The sequence below is a fragment of the Coenobita brevimanus genome, chromosome 22 (genome assembly GCF_032717465.1).
Source record: "Coenobita brevimanus isolate Jiangsu-jjx chromosome 22, ASM3271746v2, whole genome shotgun sequence".
In the NCBI taxonomy this organism is placed as follows: domain Eukaryota; kingdom Metazoa; phylum Arthropoda; class Malacostraca; order Decapoda; family Coenobitidae; genus Coenobita; species Coenobita brevimanus.
Window position 1 is genome coordinate 38,905,826 of NC_136975.1, and position 19,476 is coordinate 38,925,301.

At 40.3% G+C, this 19,476-nt stretch overlaps 1 protein-coding gene across 1 annotated transcript; it reads right to left on the bottom strand.

Moving 5' to 3' along the window:
• Positions 1–1,247: 1,247 nt before the first annotated feature.
• On the bottom strand, positions 1,248–18,489 carry LOC145392386 (uncharacterized). The gene is made up of 3 exons (XM_080266787.1): positions 18,224–18,489; positions 9,465–9,559; positions 1,248–1,702 (listed from the first exon to the last, which is right to left on the bottom strand). The coding sequence occupies exons 1-3, from the start codon at positions 18,487–18,489 to the stop codon at positions 1,248–1,250; spliced, it is 816 nt and encodes a 271-aa protein (XP_080122913.1).
• Positions 18,490–19,476: the final 987 nt, after the last annotated feature.

A 19,476-nucleotide genomic window follows, 5' to 3' on the forward strand; every position in this document is an offset into this window, starting at 1 on the left:
CACAAATTTCTGAACCCACGGCCACTGAGGGGTTAAGTAACAGCAATAGAAATGAGACTGTTTAGGAATGTTGCTGACTATGCAGGGTGAAGTAACACAGTGATTCATGAAAGATAAGTAAGTATGATGATAATTTGGCAGACAGAAGTGTCTTTTGATGGTATGGTTATATGTAGGGCATGGATATTAATAGTGGAATATCACATAAATATGAGTGACTCTCAAGAAAGGAGGAAACATGGTAGGTTAAGACGAAGATAACTGGATTTGGTAAATAAGTATGTGATAAAGTGAAGTAGCTATGAAATATGATTAAGCAAAGAATTAAGAAGGGACTGAAATGGGTGGATGAAATATGTATGGAGAAGCAAATGACTGGAGTCTGATATCGAGATTTTAAATTTTGCTGTCAGTGGGATAACTAGATGGTATCCAACAGGTGTGCGTGACATGTATCTGTTAGTAAATAATGTGTAAAATATGGTTATGCTTATGAGAAGACACCACGATTCTGACGGCCTAAATGATGTGTGAATGACTGTGTGGCTAGTTTCACTGGGAATGTGGCTGACGGTTCTCCCACTCTTACGCTAGGATATATTCTTAGGTTCTGGAATTTGCTTCATTCCATACTGTTAAGGTGGAAATATGGGTTGGGATGATAATGACAATGATCACGATAAAATAGTGTGGTGACAAGAATGATGTTAGATACAAGAATATTATTTACCTGCATATATGATCATCCCTGCTTACACCATTTAACAACTGATGCCCTCATATTCTTCAAACTCTTCACAGCACTGTTCACTTCTGCCAACATTACTTTTGTATGTATCACATTCCTTTTCTGAACACTACCCAAACCAATCACATTTACTACCATTCTCTCATTATTCCCATTCACCAGCCTTTCAAATTATTCTTTCCACTGTCCCATACTTAACTTCCTGTTGTTAGTATCTCACATTTTCACTTTTTTTTTTTTTTTTTTCCACACCCTCATTTCTACAAATTCATTCTGTTTTCCAAAATTGTCTCCTACTGTCTGAGAAGTTTACCATTTCCAAAGTTTAATAATTTGCAATTCATGATTTCTATCACCATCCAGACTTATTTTTCCACTTTACAGCAAATAAAGAAAATGTTTCTCCTATACCACAATTCAATTGAAAAAAATGCATACATTTAGTTTAATTACAATATTTACAAATTTAGTATTCTGGAATATAATTTATCATCTAATTCTAAGTTTCCATGTCACCATAAACCATTTTCTTTTCCCAAAATTTAATTTGCAACATTGCTAAATTCAAATTAGCTTCATGCTGTGCTCTTTTCCACTCATGAGCTTCACACTGCTGCTGGTATTTCTCTTGCAATAATTTCCTTTCTAATCTCAAGTTTTCTATGGACAGCTGTGCTTGCTGCATCTGCATTTGTGCCAAGAGGATGTCCTCATCACACAGTTGGTCCATTTTCTGCTTCCTTGTTCGTCGTGATGGACCAATATTCGGTGTTAAATCTGTTGCTGTCTTTTCAAAGTATGTCATTTGTTCAATATTCTGACTAGTGTCCGATGCAGAGGGTTGTCCTGTTTGAAAGCTGTCCACTCTAACATGTGAGTTTGTTGTTGCCTCGGGAATCATGCAGTCAGGGACCATCTCTTGAGCAGGCACAACAACATCTTTAACATCATCATCTGAAAACAAAAAAACTGCTCATATACCGAAAACTATAGAAAATCTGAAAGGGGTACATGAATCGACACAGTAACACAATATACAGAATGATGAAAGGGGGAGAGATAGTAGTAGAATGGATGTGGAAGATGTGTACTTTGGCCTGGGAGGAAAGTAGAATCCCAGAGGATTGGAAGTCAGGTACAATTATTCACCTGTACAATGGACAAGGAGAAAAAGAAGTGTGTGGTAATCATAAGGGCATTTGTCTTCTTAGTGAAATAGAAAAAGTATATCATAGGATACTTATTGATAGAGTCAGGGAAATAATAGAGGAATTAGCTGGAGAAGAACAGGGAGGTTTTAGGAAGGGAAGAGGTTGTGTAGATCAGATATCCATTCTTAGATCTTTAGTGGAAAAGTTTCAAGAGAAGGGAAAGAAGTTGTATGTGGCCTTCATGGATTTGGAGAAGGCTTATGACAGGGTGGAAAGACAAGGATTGTGGAAAGTATTAAGAATATATGGAGTAGATGGGAAGTTGTTGAAGGCTGTGAAGAGTATGTATGAGGATGCTAAGGCTGCAGTGCGTGTGAATTTTTCCATTTGAAGGTTGGCTTGAAACAAGGATGTGTCATGTCTCTATGGTTGTTCAATCTGTATATGGATGGGGTAATAAAAGAGATACAAGGTAGGGCAGTGGATGTTGGAGACAAAGGGGAGCTGTAAGGCTTGTTGGATGAGTCTGAGAGAAACAGAATCTAAAGGTGAATGAAGGGAAGAGTAAAGTTAGGGCCGTTGAGAAATGTGAAGTCAGTGAATGTACAGTGAGGTTGGATGAGGAAGAAATGGAAAATGTTAGTGCATTTAAGTACTTGGGTAGTGTGATGACTAGGGATGGAAGTTTAGAGGGTGAAGTGCTTGACAGGGTAAAACAAGGAAGAAAAGTTGCTGGTTCCTTGAAAGCAGTGATAAGAAACAGGGAAGTGAGCATGTAAGTGAAAAAGCTACTACATGACAGTATTGAGATACCAACTCTAAAGTATGGAAGTGAAGCTTGGACCTAGTTGGAGGGCAAAAGTCAAGAGTAAGCGCAGTGGAAATGAGTTATTTGAGTGGAGAATGCAGTCACATGGAGAGACAGACTGACAAATGAGGAATTGAAGGAGTGTTGTGGTGTGGATGTGGATGTGACAGGAAGCGTTGAGAAACACATTGAGGTGGTTTGGCCACATAACGAGGAAACAGAGTGAGAGACTGACGAGGAGAGTGTATGTGAGTGAGGTGGAGGGAGGGAGAGGGAGGGGGGGGCCAAGGATGAAATGGAGAGATGGAGTGGAGAAGTATATAAGAGGGGGGGTTTAAGCCGAGAGCAGGGTAATGAGATGGCTGGGGACAGGGTGACATGGAGGCAATTTGTTTGTGGCCACCCCTTATGGGATTAGGCATCTGGCAAATGATAGACAGATGAAAGGAAATGATGTACAATGTACAATAAAAACTCTCAAATCAAAAAATGCAGAGTTCAAAGACTTTACAAAATTGAAAATTTTGGAATGTGTAATCATATTGATAAGTATGAGGTGAAGAGGTGAAGACAGGTGACATCAACAACCCACTATCACATGAAAAACTATTTTGGAAAGTGAAGGCTTTTGGAAACCAGATTTTCAGATTTTGGAGTGCTGTACTAATCTAGCTATCTATACATAGCCAGATGCCATAATCCTATATGGGGTGGCCATCTGTCTTTGAATTGGTGGTTTTATGGAGGGGGGGCACCAACCCTCTGCCAACCCACTTGTTGATGTATAAGCAACATGTATGGGTTGGTAATATGGTTACCACCAGGCGTTGTAAATGGTTTTCTGACTTGCAGGAAACCAATAGGCTTGTTACTCAATGTAAAGCCACCTGAAAAGGAAGGAAGAGCAATAAAAAGTGACAGGACAGATGGGAGAAATAGGAAGAAAGGAGGGCAGACACAGAAAAAGAATAATCAAAGTGAAGGAAGAAATAGGGAGTGGATGATGATTGCCATCACCTCATCATCATCATCATCATCATCATCATCATCATCATCATCCAGACCTCCTTTCCCATCCTACGGCAGAGTGAGGAGTAGTAATGTCCAGGGAGCCCAAATTTGCCCAATCCAATGGGCCATGCTTCCATTCACTCACCATTCAACCCTCCAGAATCTTGGCTCTATCTGATACACCAAAAACATTCACCATGTACTGCAGCTTTACATAAATGTATCCGACAGAGTCAATCCGGACACTGACACTTTAAAAAGGGGTGCCAAATCCCTGATCATGCGCTTCTCCTCACAATATTCATCCAGCCAGCTCGATTTCTTGTCAATTCCCTAGCCTCAACAACTTCCAAACCTCTCTTCCTCACACACTCATCCACCATATCCCTCCACCTTCTCCTTGGCCTACTTTGCCTCCCCCCTTCTTCAAATTCACTCAGATATACCTTTTTCACCACTCTATTGTTATCCATTCTCTCCACATGACCATACCATCTCAGTACACTCTCTTAGATTCTGGTGTCCACACACTTCCTCACTCCAAATCTTTCACGAGTCACATTATTTCGTATCCTATCCACTCTCTGTACTCCACATTCGTTCCTCAGCAGTCCCATCACTGCTCTCATTCTTGACTTTTCATTTTCATGCCACACCATAGTCTCACATCCATATGTTAACATTGGCACTAACACTCCTTTGTGCATGCCTCGTGCAACTGCAACACTCAAGCCTCTGTTTCTTATCAAGGCCTTCATAGCACCAGCTACTTTCCTTCCCTATGCCACTCTACTCTCCACTTCTTTTGCACATTTTCCTCTCTTTTGTATCACTGTACTCAGGTATTTGAACTCTCTCACCAGTTTCAGTCTCTCTCCATTCAGTGTAATATCGCACTGGGAGTCACCTTCTCTCTCAATAACCATCACTTTACTCTTTTCTACATTTACTCTCGAGGAACGATGCTCACAGACATCAGCAAAACTCTGCACTAGTCTACCAAGCTCCTGTCTGGTATTTGCAAATAGTACTCCATCATCAGCATACACAAATTTCAGATATTCAATCCATTACCATTCATTACCAACGCCATTCCCATCTTCATTACTTGTGTTTTTACTTCTCTCATCACCCCATCCATATATATATTGAACAACCATGGGGACATCACACAACCTTGATGCACACCCACACCAATCATGAACCATTCACTTAGATGCCCAGTTACCCTTCCATATGCTTCACTACCATCAAAAAACTCTTTACTACACCTAATAGCTTGCCATCTACACCTTACATGAGCAAAAGCCTTCCACAATCCTTCTCTGTCTACTTTGTAATATGCTTTTTCCAGATCCATGAATGCCATAAATACCTTATAGTCCTTCTCACAAGCCTTCTCCACTATCTGTCTCACTGCAAATATTTGATCCACACATCCTCTGCCACTCCTAAAGTCACCCTGTTCATCACTCACCAGGACTTGTCATCTGTCTTACTTTCTCAATAATAATTCTTCCATATACCTTCCCTACCACACTCAATAAACTTATGCCACGATAAATCTTGCACCCACTTCACTCACCTTTATTTCTGTACAGGGGTACAATCACAGCCTTCTTTCACTCTGCTGGGAAAATTTCACTCACTCATGCCTTCTTACATATCTCCACCAAGCACTTCATTCTGCTCCCTCCACTACACTTAATCATCTCTGTATACATCTCCTCAACCCCAGTTGCTTTCCCAATTTTCAGCCGCTTCACTGTGCTCTTCACCTGTGCGAGTGTCACATTTCCAATCACTGCATTCCTTCTCTGCACACCCCCAAAACCAATCATGTTTACAGCGGCTCTGCTCTCTCTATTCCCATTCAACAGACTTTCAAAATAAACTTTCCATCTGGTCCTTACTTCATCCTCATGGGTTAATAAGCTACCACTTACATCCTCCACACTTTCACATTTCTATCCACTATCACTTCTATATTTCTGCACCTCATTCCAGAATAACTTCCTATTTTCAGAGTACTGTAGTTTGCATTAATTTTTCTTCCTAGGTCATCATTTACCTCCTTCTTTTTCCTCTTCACTAGTCTCTTTACATGCTTCTTGCTCTCAATCTATTCAGTTCTTATTTCAATTGCATCCCTGTCCTGTAACCACTCTAGCCACTTCTTCCCCTTTTCCTCCACTGCTCTCTTAAGCTCTTCATCCCACCATGCCATACCTTTCTTCTTTGTTGTTACTCTTGCCACACCATACATCACTTTAGCATTCCTAACTAAGCAATCCCTATATGCATTCCAAAAGCTGTCCAGACCCATTTCATTCCAATCCACTGATTCTAAGTCCTCCTCTACTTTGGTCCTGTATTCACCTGCCATTTCTTTGATCCTCAGCTTCTCGACTTTCAGTCTTTCTCCCTGACTGCTCCTCTCTCTCCTAGTCCACCTCACTCCTCTCAGCTTGATCTTGAATACCAAAGTCATATGATCTGACAGACCTCCACATCGTCCTCTCATGGCCCTCGTATCAGCAACAATTCCCAGCATTGACCTCTCTATGAACACATAATCAATCAGGCTCCATTCAACATGATCTCCGTTCCCTCTGTATCATGTACAGTATATTTATAATGATCTTTGTGTTTGAAATACGAGTTACAAATGCACAACCTCCTTTCCTGACACATATCCTTCAGTTGCTTCCCATCATCATTTTCTCCTGGCATTCCATTATAACCCATTATGTCATCCTCAGGACCAGTGCCTACTCTTCCATTCATATTGTCCATTACAATCACTTTATAGCTCCTGGGCATTTCTCCCATCGCTTTATTCAGCTCATCCCAAAACTTGTCTTTCTCTCTCTCACTCCTAGCATCACAAGGTGCATAAGCTACAATCTACCACAAATAACTCTTTTTTCAGGATTTTGGTTATCTGGAATCAGAAGTATGCAATAATGTGTATTCTACGAAAGTATGAAGTTGGTGTAGCTGGTCTTATCAAGATGACAGAATTTTTGTTAAAGCACATAAAATCTGGAAAAAGTAAACATACCGTAGTAGCAAACTTTGCTTCTAAAAAACCTAGTTTTGGGAGTTTCTTTGGCAATCTTCAAGAAGACATGGGACCACCTCTTACATATAGTATTAAAACTTTTTTCCTACCTCTGAACTGATGCAGTGACTTCATAGAGAGTTACAGAAGTGCATTTTCAAGGATGAAGAGGATCAATTAATAAACAAGGACACAATTCCGTCCTCTTCTGTCTTTCCTTCATTCTTTCCTTGTCCTTCTGCCTATGGGTGACTTTACACTCCCTCTTCTGTCTTTCTTTCCTTCACTCTTTCCTCTTCCTTCTGCCTGTGGGTGACTCTACACTGAGTGACAAGCCAAATGGTTTCCTGAACACCAGGAAACCATTTACTATGCTGGGTGGTAACCATATAACCAAATTTTGGCACCTGGTGGTTTAGCGGGTAATTATTGCACTCCAATCGGATTGAGCCGGTGAAGGTTTATATCCAAGGGATGGTTGGGGTTGACTGCTCATGTAATGCCACTCAGGGATGAGTGAGGTTGGCCACTCTCATCTTAAAAGTCGGGACCGACTGCCTAGCCCCGGGCTCCTACACTCCTCATGGGGCAATGTAGGAATGGATGATGGATGGATGGATGGATGGATGTTAGGTTACCTTAGGATGTCTGGTTAGGTTAGCATAAAATGGGCTAGGTTAAGATAAATTAGGTTGGATTGTTAAAAAAATTTAGGTTAGGTTTGGATTATCAGCACTGATAAGGGTAACTTCGGGCCAAAAATGGCATTCTAAGTTGGTGTCCATCTGTCTTTGGTGCACAAGACGGTATCCATCTGCCTCTGGTGCCACTGGGGATTGTAAACATTTTAAACACTATTCACCCCTTTTAAAAGAAATAAAAACCATTAAAGCTTGTAAATACTCAAGTATCACATGAATGGCTTTGGTAAAGAAAAACTGAACAAAACTACAAATTAAGGTGGTCCCATGTGTCCTTGAAGATTGCTGTTTTTCCTAGGAATATAATATTGATCAGAGATATGATGTGTTCAGTTTATTACATGAACAGGTAATCTGTATAACTGTGTGTGTGTGTGTGTGTGTGTGTGTGTGTGTGTGTGTGTGTGTGTGTGTGTGTGTGTGTGTGTGTGTGTGTGTGTGTGTGTGTGTGTGTTCATTTATGCGCATATGCACATGTGGGTGTGCACACACACATGCATCTCTGCATGTGTGTGTTTTTAATCTTCACAGAGTTCATGAAATCAAAGAAGGCCATGTTGTAAAATAATGAAGTGAATTAACTTCAAATACTGCACTGCAAGCTATGGTACTACTGTAGTCAGGAATTCCTCCCCATTCTAATATCTCTTACCTGTAAATATGGCAAAGCTGCACACATTCCATGAATGTAACCAATCATGGCTGCTTGCACTTGCTATAAGTTATATCTTGTTGCTGCTATTATTGAGGATCGTATGTGATGGTGCCATAGTTATAGGTTAGAGATAGTAGGGTGAGAAGGAATACCTGGCTGCAATAGTATGCTCCTTTCATATTTTGTCATTAATTATACATTTTACTGTATATTATATGCAAGATCACTTTGAGTGGTGTCAGTAAGCAAACATGTGATAGATGTCATCAGAATGAATCCTGATAAGCTTCAAGTATTTTAAGTGCAGTAATTAAAAATTACGGTATTAGTCCATGTCTGTCCCAGTGGGTGGTCCAACATTACCCTGGAGCGTTGCATGAACTGGACCATATAACAGCATTAACAACAAGACAAGAGGAGATGGTTATTCAATGTAACTTACACATACTATACTCTACTATGTAGGCATCATACCAGAGATGTATGAAAAATTTTGTGGTCCAATTTGCCCTGGCTGGTGTTACATTTGACTCAACTGTGGGAATGGTAAGCACCGCCATTTCTCATTTTTACTCCTGCTTGAGGCACAAACAAGGAGCCTGCATGTGGTGGCACTATGCACCCTGGATGGAGTTGCTATGGCCTCCTCTCGAATGCCAAATATCATATTTCCATGCACCTCACCATGGGAAGGACCCTGATCCAACCCTGGTGAGGTGCTACCTGTCAAAAGGGGGTGACAGTTCCCTGCACAGTGTGCTGTATGTAGCTGTAACACAGAATCAGTTGCTTACCTGTGGTCGACTATTCTACTTGACCTGACAGACTGGGGTTGGGCAACAACAATAATAACTCAGGCTTGTTTTCATAATACAAATGCACTGAATACTCTCTCCTTACAGTCTCAAAACACAAATGCAATGAGCTGTTTACCTTTTAAATTATTTGAATTATCATAAACCAATTACTGTATACATAAAAAAATAAAATAAATAAATAAAAAGATGACTTTGCCCCTCTTCTTTTTTGGGGGGAGGTACTACCAACACTGCAACTGATACACAGCACTCAGGGAAACTGGCATATCAGCTTTATGGGTAGCAATGGACACATGACAGATAATTTTTCTGTAAATTCCTGTGGATTCAATTAAAAATAAATAATAAATATCAGTAAGCAAATAAATAAAGCTTTATAACATGGACTTCTGTAATTTTAAAGACTACTTGGCTTTCCTTCTAAGATGTAAATCAGGGATTTATTTTCTTTATGACATGAGCATACTACTCTACATTCAGGTGCTTGTGAATCTACATCAGGACTTACATGGATTCAGAACATTGAGAACTGCTTCCACTTCTGGTGTGATGGCAGAGGTGACCGATCGTGTCTCTTCTCCTCTGTCCCGTGCTGCCCTGTCACTGGACAAGGTAAATTATGTTGACACTCTGGCTCCTCTGACTCACTCTTAGATGGTTAAAATTCACAGGGTTGTAACTCAAAGTACAGCATTATACTACCCACGATGCAATCATGAAAGGGTTAAAGAGTTGGCTGACAGAATTAAGACTGATAAGGTTTTGTAATAAGATAATTAAGTCTTTAGACATAATTATATTTCCAATACACAAACATTCATTCATTCATTCATCATCCAATCCTATGTTCCCCCATGAGAAGTGTAGGAGCCCGGGGCTAGGCAAGTTGGTCCTGACATTTAAGATAAGAGTGACCAGCCTCACTCATCCCTGAGTGGCATTACGAGAGCAATAAACCCCAACCACCCCTTGGATATAAACCATCACCAGCTCATTCTGACTGGAGCACCGTAATTACCCACTAAACCACCAGGCGACAAAATCTGATTATACAGTATGCTTACCACCCAGAGTAGTAAATGGTTTCCTTGTGTACGGGAAACCATTTGGCTTGTCACTCAGTGCAGAGTCACCCACAGGCCGAAGGAAGAGGAAAGAAATGAAGGAAAGAAAGTCAGAAGAGGAAGTGAAAAGTCATCCGTAGGCAGAAGGATGATGAAAGAATGAAGGAAAGAAAGACAGAAAAGTATGGAAAAAAAGAAGGATGGAGGAGAGGAAAGTGCAGACACCTCAGAGCAGCACTACATCGAGAGAATGGATGGTGAGCGCCCCCACCTAATAAATGAAAACCATAGAAAAATCATCAATTAAGTGGTAACAGCAATAGTCCCCCTTTGTGTAATATGATGCTTGGCTGCCGTTGTCCAGGGCATAAAAATGTGTTGGTAGATTTTTGATCAGTTACGTATCAGTTATGTGTTGCATGATCAAGAAAATTAAAACTAGTTCTCTCTCTCTTAAAGTTCTAAGTTTGGCAGTGTCTGATCCTAACCTTACATTCCTAGGTCATAACTTAGTCACATAGATCATAATTATAAAAAATAAAAAATAAATGACATAAAAAATAATCAATGAAACATAAAGAATAATCACTACAGTGATCCTTCAGTTATTGTGCATAATTGGTATTAAGCATGGTGGGTGATAACACAACTGCTCGATAATGAAAGCACTGAACCTATGGGATCTATTGTGATGGTACTGGCCATCCCAAGTGAAAGCCCAAATTTTCTATTCCACAACAATTTTGACCCACTAAATACATACATACTGTTATGGTAAGTATCCGAATCACACGGGCATGGTTAGGTTAACAGAACATGATGAAAAGGGCACGATATGGAAGAAAAATGTACCATATAGAGACCTGAGATTTGCTTGAGGGACAGGGTTCTAAGACTAGGGGATGGAGAGTTAGTGGTCTCCACCACCTGAGATTAACTCCTGGAGTAGGGTCTCATCTCTGAATAATCTCAAAACCATCAGATACCACAGATTTTTCAACATCACTGTTGACATAAGCCAGTTCAGGTGTGCATTAATGATGTTTTTGAGCTGAAAAATCAGCGATAACAGTAGAAGTGCAGATTTTCATCTTGCAGTGATAACGAAAACTGCTATAACCATGGGATCACTGTACGGTACAAGTACTGTAACATTTCCATAGTTTCAGCTTTTGAAAAGCTGGCTCAAAGTATCAAATGATTGATCTGGTTAGTACTTGGATGGGTGACCGCCTGGGAACACCAGATGCTGTTGGCATCCCTACGTGTCAAGTGGGGTTGGTGGAGGATTAGTTCCCCTCCCTGTAAAACAATTAACTCAAAGCCCTTGGTCACCCTGTTTGGGATACATGGTGTCTGGCAATGGATGGATGGATGGAAATTTCTTCAATTTTTTGTCATACTGGTACATCTTATTTTAGTAATTTCCTATGACACAATTCCCCTGATTTGCAATGCCCTCCTCACATCAGTACTAATTTTAACCCTTTCAGTCCAGGATGTATGTTTTATCCTCGCCACCACCACAAAATCATACGTAAGCTGTGATCACACAGGGACATTTTCAAGCAATGGGAGTCCAAAAGCCAATAACATGAGTAATAAGATTATGTCAAGGGTGGTCACACAAGCCATTTTATCACAGAAAAAAAAAGAAAAAAAGTAAATGTTGCCATGTAGCTGAGACGATTGTTTGTCTTCTCTTATGCAGTCATACTGATACACATGAGCACAGCAATAAAAACCGTGAAGATAATGCTAATGAGGATGCTTCTGTTCTGGCTATATTGATGCTTATAATACAGACATGGAATACTATCCTAAAAAATGTCTGTTGACTCACGAGCTGCTTGCTGGAAGGGAGTGTGAGGGCATTTATCACAAACTGGTCAAAGCTTAATTTAGAAGATCCAGAAATCATAAAGCAGTGAATATGACTAAGCAAATCCCAATACAGGTACTCCTGTGCTTACGTAAATTCTGAGTTATGTAAACACTAATTTTGAAGATAAAAATATAAAAATGCACATTCTACCTATTTAAAATGAACACCAAATCCTACTTTATTAGTCAGGCACCAGGTGGCATCTGAGCGCTTCCCATCTGTCAGTTTGTTTTACCAGTACGCATGGCATTATTGTTGTAGCAGGAGGAACACGATTGTGTACTTCGTTATTTTGACCCCCTTCTACATGTCTCAAAAACAGATGAGTAATGGTGGTGGTGAGAGCAGCGACAAAAAACAACAAACTATAACGACAGAAAAGGATGTGGACATCATTAAGAGAGTGAAGAGAGGAGACAGAGTGATGTGGCATGTGTGTTTGGTTTAACTCCCTCCATTGTGAAACCACCAAGAGTAAATATGGACTTGCATAAAAATTTGACTTACATAAGAGCTGCAAGAACCAATTAATTACATAAGCTGAGGATTACTTGTATCTTCATCTGTTAAGTCTTATTTTTCATGTTATTGATATGCAGGATACCAATACAAGGAAGTCAGTGATCGCAAATTGAGTGACAGCTTGGTTGTAAACAAATGCTGGTCAGACCAACATCAACTGTATACTGTATTACACCTTTGCCTCTAAAATTATTGCAGTATCAGGTATATATTTCATCTGTAATAACATTAATATATTCAGCGATTTGTGGTAGGTGGGGGGGCTTACCATCCACTCACTTGATGTAGTGCAGCTCTCAGGTGTCTGCCCTTTCCTCTCCTCCCTCCTTTCCTTCCTTCTTCTTCTGTCCTTCTTTACTTCATTCTATCCTCATCCTTCTGCCTATGGGTGACTTTACAATCCCTGTTTTGCCATTCTCTCCTTCATTCTTTCCTGTTCCCTCTGCCTGTGGGTGCTTCTACTCAGTGAAAAGCCGAATGGTGCCCCGTACACCATGAAACCATTTAATATGCTGGGTGCTAACCATATAACCATATTATGGCGCCTGGTGGTTTAGTGGGTAATTGTGTGCTCCAATTGGATCGAGCCGGTGAAGGTTTGTATCCAGGGGGTGGTTGGGGTTATTGCTCACGTAATGCCACTCAGGGTAACCTGCCTAGCCCCGGGCTTCTACGCACCTCATGGGGCAACACAGGACTGGATGATGGATGGATGGATATTCAGTGATAATTCAGCACAAAAGTGAGCATTACAATTTGTATAACAGAATACAATATTGGCATGCATTTGACCCTGCATAATGCTGGAAGTCTTTTGTGTTCAAAAGGACACGACAATAACTGCCCTGAACACTTCAGAATGTTCACACATCAAGGAAAATGGCAATTCTCGAAGCAAGAGCTGCTTGAATATCCCATGTGACCACACCTTTACGAAGGACTTTTTTGCAGAGAAGAGTTCATAAATATGTCCCCTACAAATGAAGTAATATTTTTTAACTTTAGTAAGTTGTCTGTCAATAAAAAAGGTCAAATAAGTAATACTAGACTGAAGGGGCTAAGAATGCAGAAATGGTAGAGGATGACTATGCTTAATTTCTAACACCATAACTACCATCTGTAGCACTACAATACATAAACATACTTCAAGTAACATACGGCATAAATACTGTATAACAATCTTATGCTTGAGCAAGATGCACATGTCCTCCAATGCTTCTCTCTCATCACTTATCCCACTGCATCTTAACAGTCTACCAATAAATGCTGTGACACAAGCCTGTTTTTCAAAAGAAAGATGCTTCACCGTTTGACACAAGACTGTGGTATGCTCATTAAAAAAATAAAAAATAAAAAAAATAAATAAAAAATAAAAAACTAAAAAAAAAATAAATAAAAAAATAAAAAACTCATCGTTTCAGTGGTAAAGTTTCTTCAGTCAGATTCACTGGCACCTGCTCTCTACCACAGCTGCCAGTAAGAGTCGGTCAAAAAATTTTTACAGTTTAGGTCTAATTGAAAACTTCAAGGTCGATATGGATCTAAATTTATCATACATACAATACACCATTTTTCCTATCTGTCTTCTTAGTGTAATAAGAAAAGTATATGGTAGGGTACTTATTGACAAAGACAGGGAAATAACTGAGGAATTAGTAGTTGTAGAAGAGGACGGTTTTCGGAAGAGTAGAGGTTATGTAATCAGATACCATATTCATCTTTTGCTCTTCAGTGGAAAAGTTTCTAGAGAAAGCAAAGAAGTTGTATGCAGCCTTCATGGACTTGATGAAAGCATATGACAGAGTGGATGGACAAGGAATGTGGAAAATAATAAGAATATAAGGAGTACACGTTAAAAGCTGTGAGGAGTATGTTTGAGGGTGCTAAGGCTGCCGTGCATGTGGATAGTGAACTGAATGAATTTTTCTATCTGAATGTTGGAGTGAAACTGGATGTGTCATGCCTCCATGGCTGTTCAATCTGTATACTGATGGGGTTATAAAAGAGATATGGTACAAGATAGAGCAGTGAATGTTGGAGCAACCCTAATGAGAGAGGGCTGCGTTTGGAAACTTCCAGATCTGTTGTTTGCAGATGATACTGAATTAAGTGAACATGAAGGGGAACTCCAAGGCTTGGCGAATGAGTTTGGGAGAGTGTGTAAGAAACAGAATCTAATGGTGAATGTAAGGAAGAATAAAATTATGGTCTTTGAGAGAAATGAAGTCACTGAATGTACAGTGAGGTTGGGTGATGAGGAAATAGAAAATGCGAGTGCATTTACATACTTGGGTAGTGTGATGAATATAGATGGAAGTTTGAAGGATAAAGTGCCTGAAAGCATACAACAAGGAAGAATGGTTGCTGGTTCTTTGAAAGCAGTGATAAGAAATAGAGAAGTGAGCATGGATGTAAAAAAGTTTCTACATGATAGTAGCCTACTGTGATACCAACTCTAATGCATGGACGTGAAGCTTGGACCTTGTTGGAAGGACACAAGAGTGAAAGCAATGGAAAAGAGTTATCTGAGAGAAGCATGTGGAGTTACATGGAGAGACAGACAAATGAGGAAGTGAAGGAGCATTGTGGTGTGGATGTGGATGCAATAGAAAGCATTATGAGAAATACACTGAGGTGATTTGGCCATCTGGAGAGGATGGAGAGAGAGAAAGACTAACGATGAGAATGTAAGTGAGTGAGGTGGATGAAGGGACAAGGATGGGGACGGGGAAGCTGAGGATGAGATGGAGAGATGGATTGGAGAGCTACAGTATACGAGAGAGGGAGGTGTGAGCTGGGGGGGAGGGCAACAAAATAGTGGGAGACAGGGCAATATGGAGGCGATTTGTTTTTGGCCATCCCTTATGGAATTAAGGCATCTGGTAACAGATGGTCTATCTATCTATCTACTGCCTGATGCCTTAATCCCATGAAGGGTGGCCAGAAACAAATTGCTTCCATGTCATCCTGTCCTCTGCCATTTCACTGCACTGCTCCCAGCTCACACTCCCATTTCTCATACGGTACCTCTCCACTCCATCATTCCACCTCATCCTTGGCCTCCCCCTCTCCCCCCCCTTCACCTCACTCACATACACTCTCCTTGTCAGTCTCTTGCTCTCCATCCTCTCCACATGGCCAAACCACCTCAATGTGTTTTTCCTACCAGACTAACAGATAATTCCTATTTCTGTTGCAAATCAACATTAATTTATGGAACTATAAATATATAGGCCTATACCAGTAGCTAGTACAGTAACCTCTCAACTAACACGAGTTTAAACAGCACGTGTTCGTTTTAACACAAGCAAATATTTGAGGAGATATGTTTAACTAACAAGGGTTTCTCGATTTAATGCGAACACGTACGAGGGGCATTCAAAAAGTTTTGGCAACAGGGTAATAGGAGCAAAATTAATTGAGATACACATTTATTGAAGTTCACACTCCTTCAACATACTCTTCTCTAAGATTTACACACTTCTGGAGCCGTGTCATCCACTTAACAAAGCACTCAAAGTACTCAGAAACAGGTATACTCTTCAGTTCTGAATTTATCTTCCTGGCAAGGTCCTGTTCCCTTCGAAAATGGATCCCAGCAAGTTTTTCTGACAACTTAGGGAACAGCCAAAAGTCACAGGGTGCCAGGTCAGGACAGCACCATGTGACTTTCGGCTATTCCCTAAGTTGTCAGAAAAACTTGCTGGGACCCATTTTCATAGGGAAAAAGGCCTTGCCAGGAGGATAAATTCAGAACTGAAGAGTATACCTGTTTCTGAGTACTTGGAGCGCTTTGTTAAGTGGATGACATGGCTCCAGAAGTGTGTAAACCTTAGAGGACAGTATGTTGAAGGAGTGTAAACTTCAATAAATGTGTATCTCTATTGATTTTGCTTTTATTACCCTGTTGCCAAAACTTTTTGAACGTCCCTCGTAAATGATGTTTTCAAATTAGCTGCGCGTGCCTTGGACAGTCCCGAGCTGATAGACCGTCTCGGGGACAGTTTAATTCATTCAGTTGAAGAAAAAATATACATATTTACTGTATATTGTATCTGTTTCATTATGATAAATTAAGTCTTTACATATCAGGACAGCAGAGCAAGGAAGGACAGCAGAGCGAGGAGGGGGAGGGACGGGAGGTGGGGGAGCGAGGTGAGGAGAGACAGCAGCAGACGATGAGTGATGCATAGATGAAGTGATGCTGTGTGTTGTTATTATTTGTGACCTATCTATCTATTTATTGCCAGACGTCATACTCCAGTAAGGGGTGGCCATTTGACTTTGAGTTACTGTATTTGTTTTATGGGGAGAGGCACTAACCCTCCACCAACCCACTTGTTGACACGTAGGTAGCATGTATGGCTTGGTCATATGGTTACCACCCAGCGTTGTAAATGGTTTCTTGGCTTACAGGAAACCATTTGGCTTATCACTCAATGTAAAACCACCTGTAAAGGAAAGAAAAGCATTAAGAAGTGACAGGAAAGATGGGAGAAATAGGAGGAGAGGAGGGCAGACACAGAAAAAGAATAATAAAGGCTAAGGAAGAAGTAGGCAGCCCTACATCAAGTGAGCGGATGATGGTTGCCACCACCTACCACTACCTACTTACCATAATGAAAATGTTGCTTTTACTGTATTGTTTCTATGACCTACTAATGCATTAATAATGTTGAGGAATTTCACAATGCCATGAAAGAAGCAAAATTGAAAGAAAATCCATGTAAAAAACAAAAACAGAAGTACCGTAAACAACACTTCAGCCCAACTAAGGCTCAAATGTTGTTTCTTTCTCCCCAGATATACTGTTTTTGTTTTTTACATGGAATTTCTTTCAAATTAATATTGTTGCTTTTAAATTTACGGTAGCATAACTTCCCAAATGGGTTGACTATCCCAGAGTCCAGGAACGTAACCCCCAATATTACCATTGTTTCTTATGGGAAAATTATGTTTAAATAACGTGTTTTTAGATAATGCGAGCTCTTCAGGAACATAACCCATGCGTTATTTGAGAAGTTACTGGATCTGTATGCAGTTAGGCAAAAGGCTGTGTCTGGTATCCAAATCTTTAAAAAAAGCAAAAGCAGTGCAGAATGACATATGACATCCATGTTGCCCTGTCCTCCACCATTTCACTGCCCTCCTCCTAGCTCACACTCCCTTCTCATATACCTCTCCACTCCAACCCTCCAGCTCATCCTCGGCCTCCCTCTCCCTATCCCCGCCTCCACCTCATTCACATACACTCTTCTCATTACTCTCACTCTCCATCCTCTCCACATGGCCAGACCACCTCAATGTATTTCTTTTAATGCTTTCTATCACATCCACATCCAAAATAAATAAACTTGTTTGGGATATGGGGCCTGAGGCTGCTGATGGCATCTAGAACCAAAGAGTTAACAGTACAATGCAAATGCATCTATTGGGGTACACAAAAATTATCACTGACTACCAGCTAACCTACCCACATTATAATACCTGGCCATCCAAATGGATGACAGGCTATTGCTTACCTTTAGTGATAGTTAAGAGGCATAGGAGTCAGTGCTCATAAAAGGTGCCTCTTCTCTGTTTTACGGTCTCAACATACTTGTCATACGAATTTTTAAAAGCGTTCACACTCTGGCTCGTGACTACTTCATCCGGGAGACAATTCCAATGGTTCACTAATCTATTATACCAGTAACTGGTAGTAATGCTGTCTTTAGTCACTACCATTATCCTTCCAACCATAACCTCACCAACCACAACCTTAGCACAATACTGCTACATGACTTTCACACCAACCTCTCTAATGCTTTCTTTGCTCTTGCCTTCATATTCTCCCAGCACCTCCTCAACTCCCGGCTGGTCCTTGGCTGGGTAGAGGAATGAGCTGAAAACTTGGACGCTATCACCTCCCACACTTTTTCTTTCTCTCTGTTGGAAGCACCGTCTCTCTTCTTTGACTCTACCACGTCTTTATGCTGTTCCACGAGAGCTGTCAAGATCGTCTTCTCTAACGGGATGAACCATTTTCTTCTGCCCTCAGTTCCTTCACTGTACTCAGCCATGTTCATGTAAACAACTCAGCCTCAGAACACTGTTGCCACATCCAAATTTAAAAATAATAATAATTTTTATACATATTCCATAATGCACAATAAATGTACTTCGAAAAGGAGGTGTCTAGTTACGTTATTACTATTTTTCAGAGAATACTCTCCGGTATCTATGAAACGACAAGAGGCTGGAGGTAACTTACTGTATACATAACTTACATCTACATCATACATTTTCGCCTTGGCAATACTAAGTGGATAAATAGAGGAAATCTGATTGGCTTATAGAAACCAATCAGCAATATTGTTTCATTAATTTGTAGAGGAACGAACACAAACTTTCCTCTCCCTCAGAGGCAACTGTTTTGACTATTTTCTAGAGATGACTATAAAATAACCAACTTTTAAGTGTGCAAACATATGAATGGCTTACAAATAAAATCTGTTAGACACTCGGAAAATTTTTCACAAGCAAGAGGATATATATATATATATATATATATATATATATATATATATATATATATATATATATATATATATATATATATATATATATATATATATATATATATATATACTTTATTTGGAGTAGACTGTAACACCAGTCGAGCAGGGCAGTACTCCCAAGGTGGATGGAAAGCTGATGACAGGGAGAGCTGGAGCTCCCGTTTCATCATCCCTTGGGACTAGTTCCAGACCATCCCCCTTTGCTGAACTTTTTCAGTGTTTCAGTTACACAGAGAGTAGGCCAGCATGCTCTCCAATACATGTTTCTTTAACTGTCAACACCAAACTACATGCACAATACACACTGCACTTCCTTTTCAAAATTAAAAAAAGAAAAATGGCGTCAGTAAATCAGGCCTCGGAGTCCCCGGGGAGGGGGGGACCATAAATTCCCACACCATCCGCCCCTCTCCCGGTGACGACACAGAGAGATGCCTGGAACCACTGTCTGACTCACCTCTTCATTTCTGCAGCATTCGCAGCCTTTCC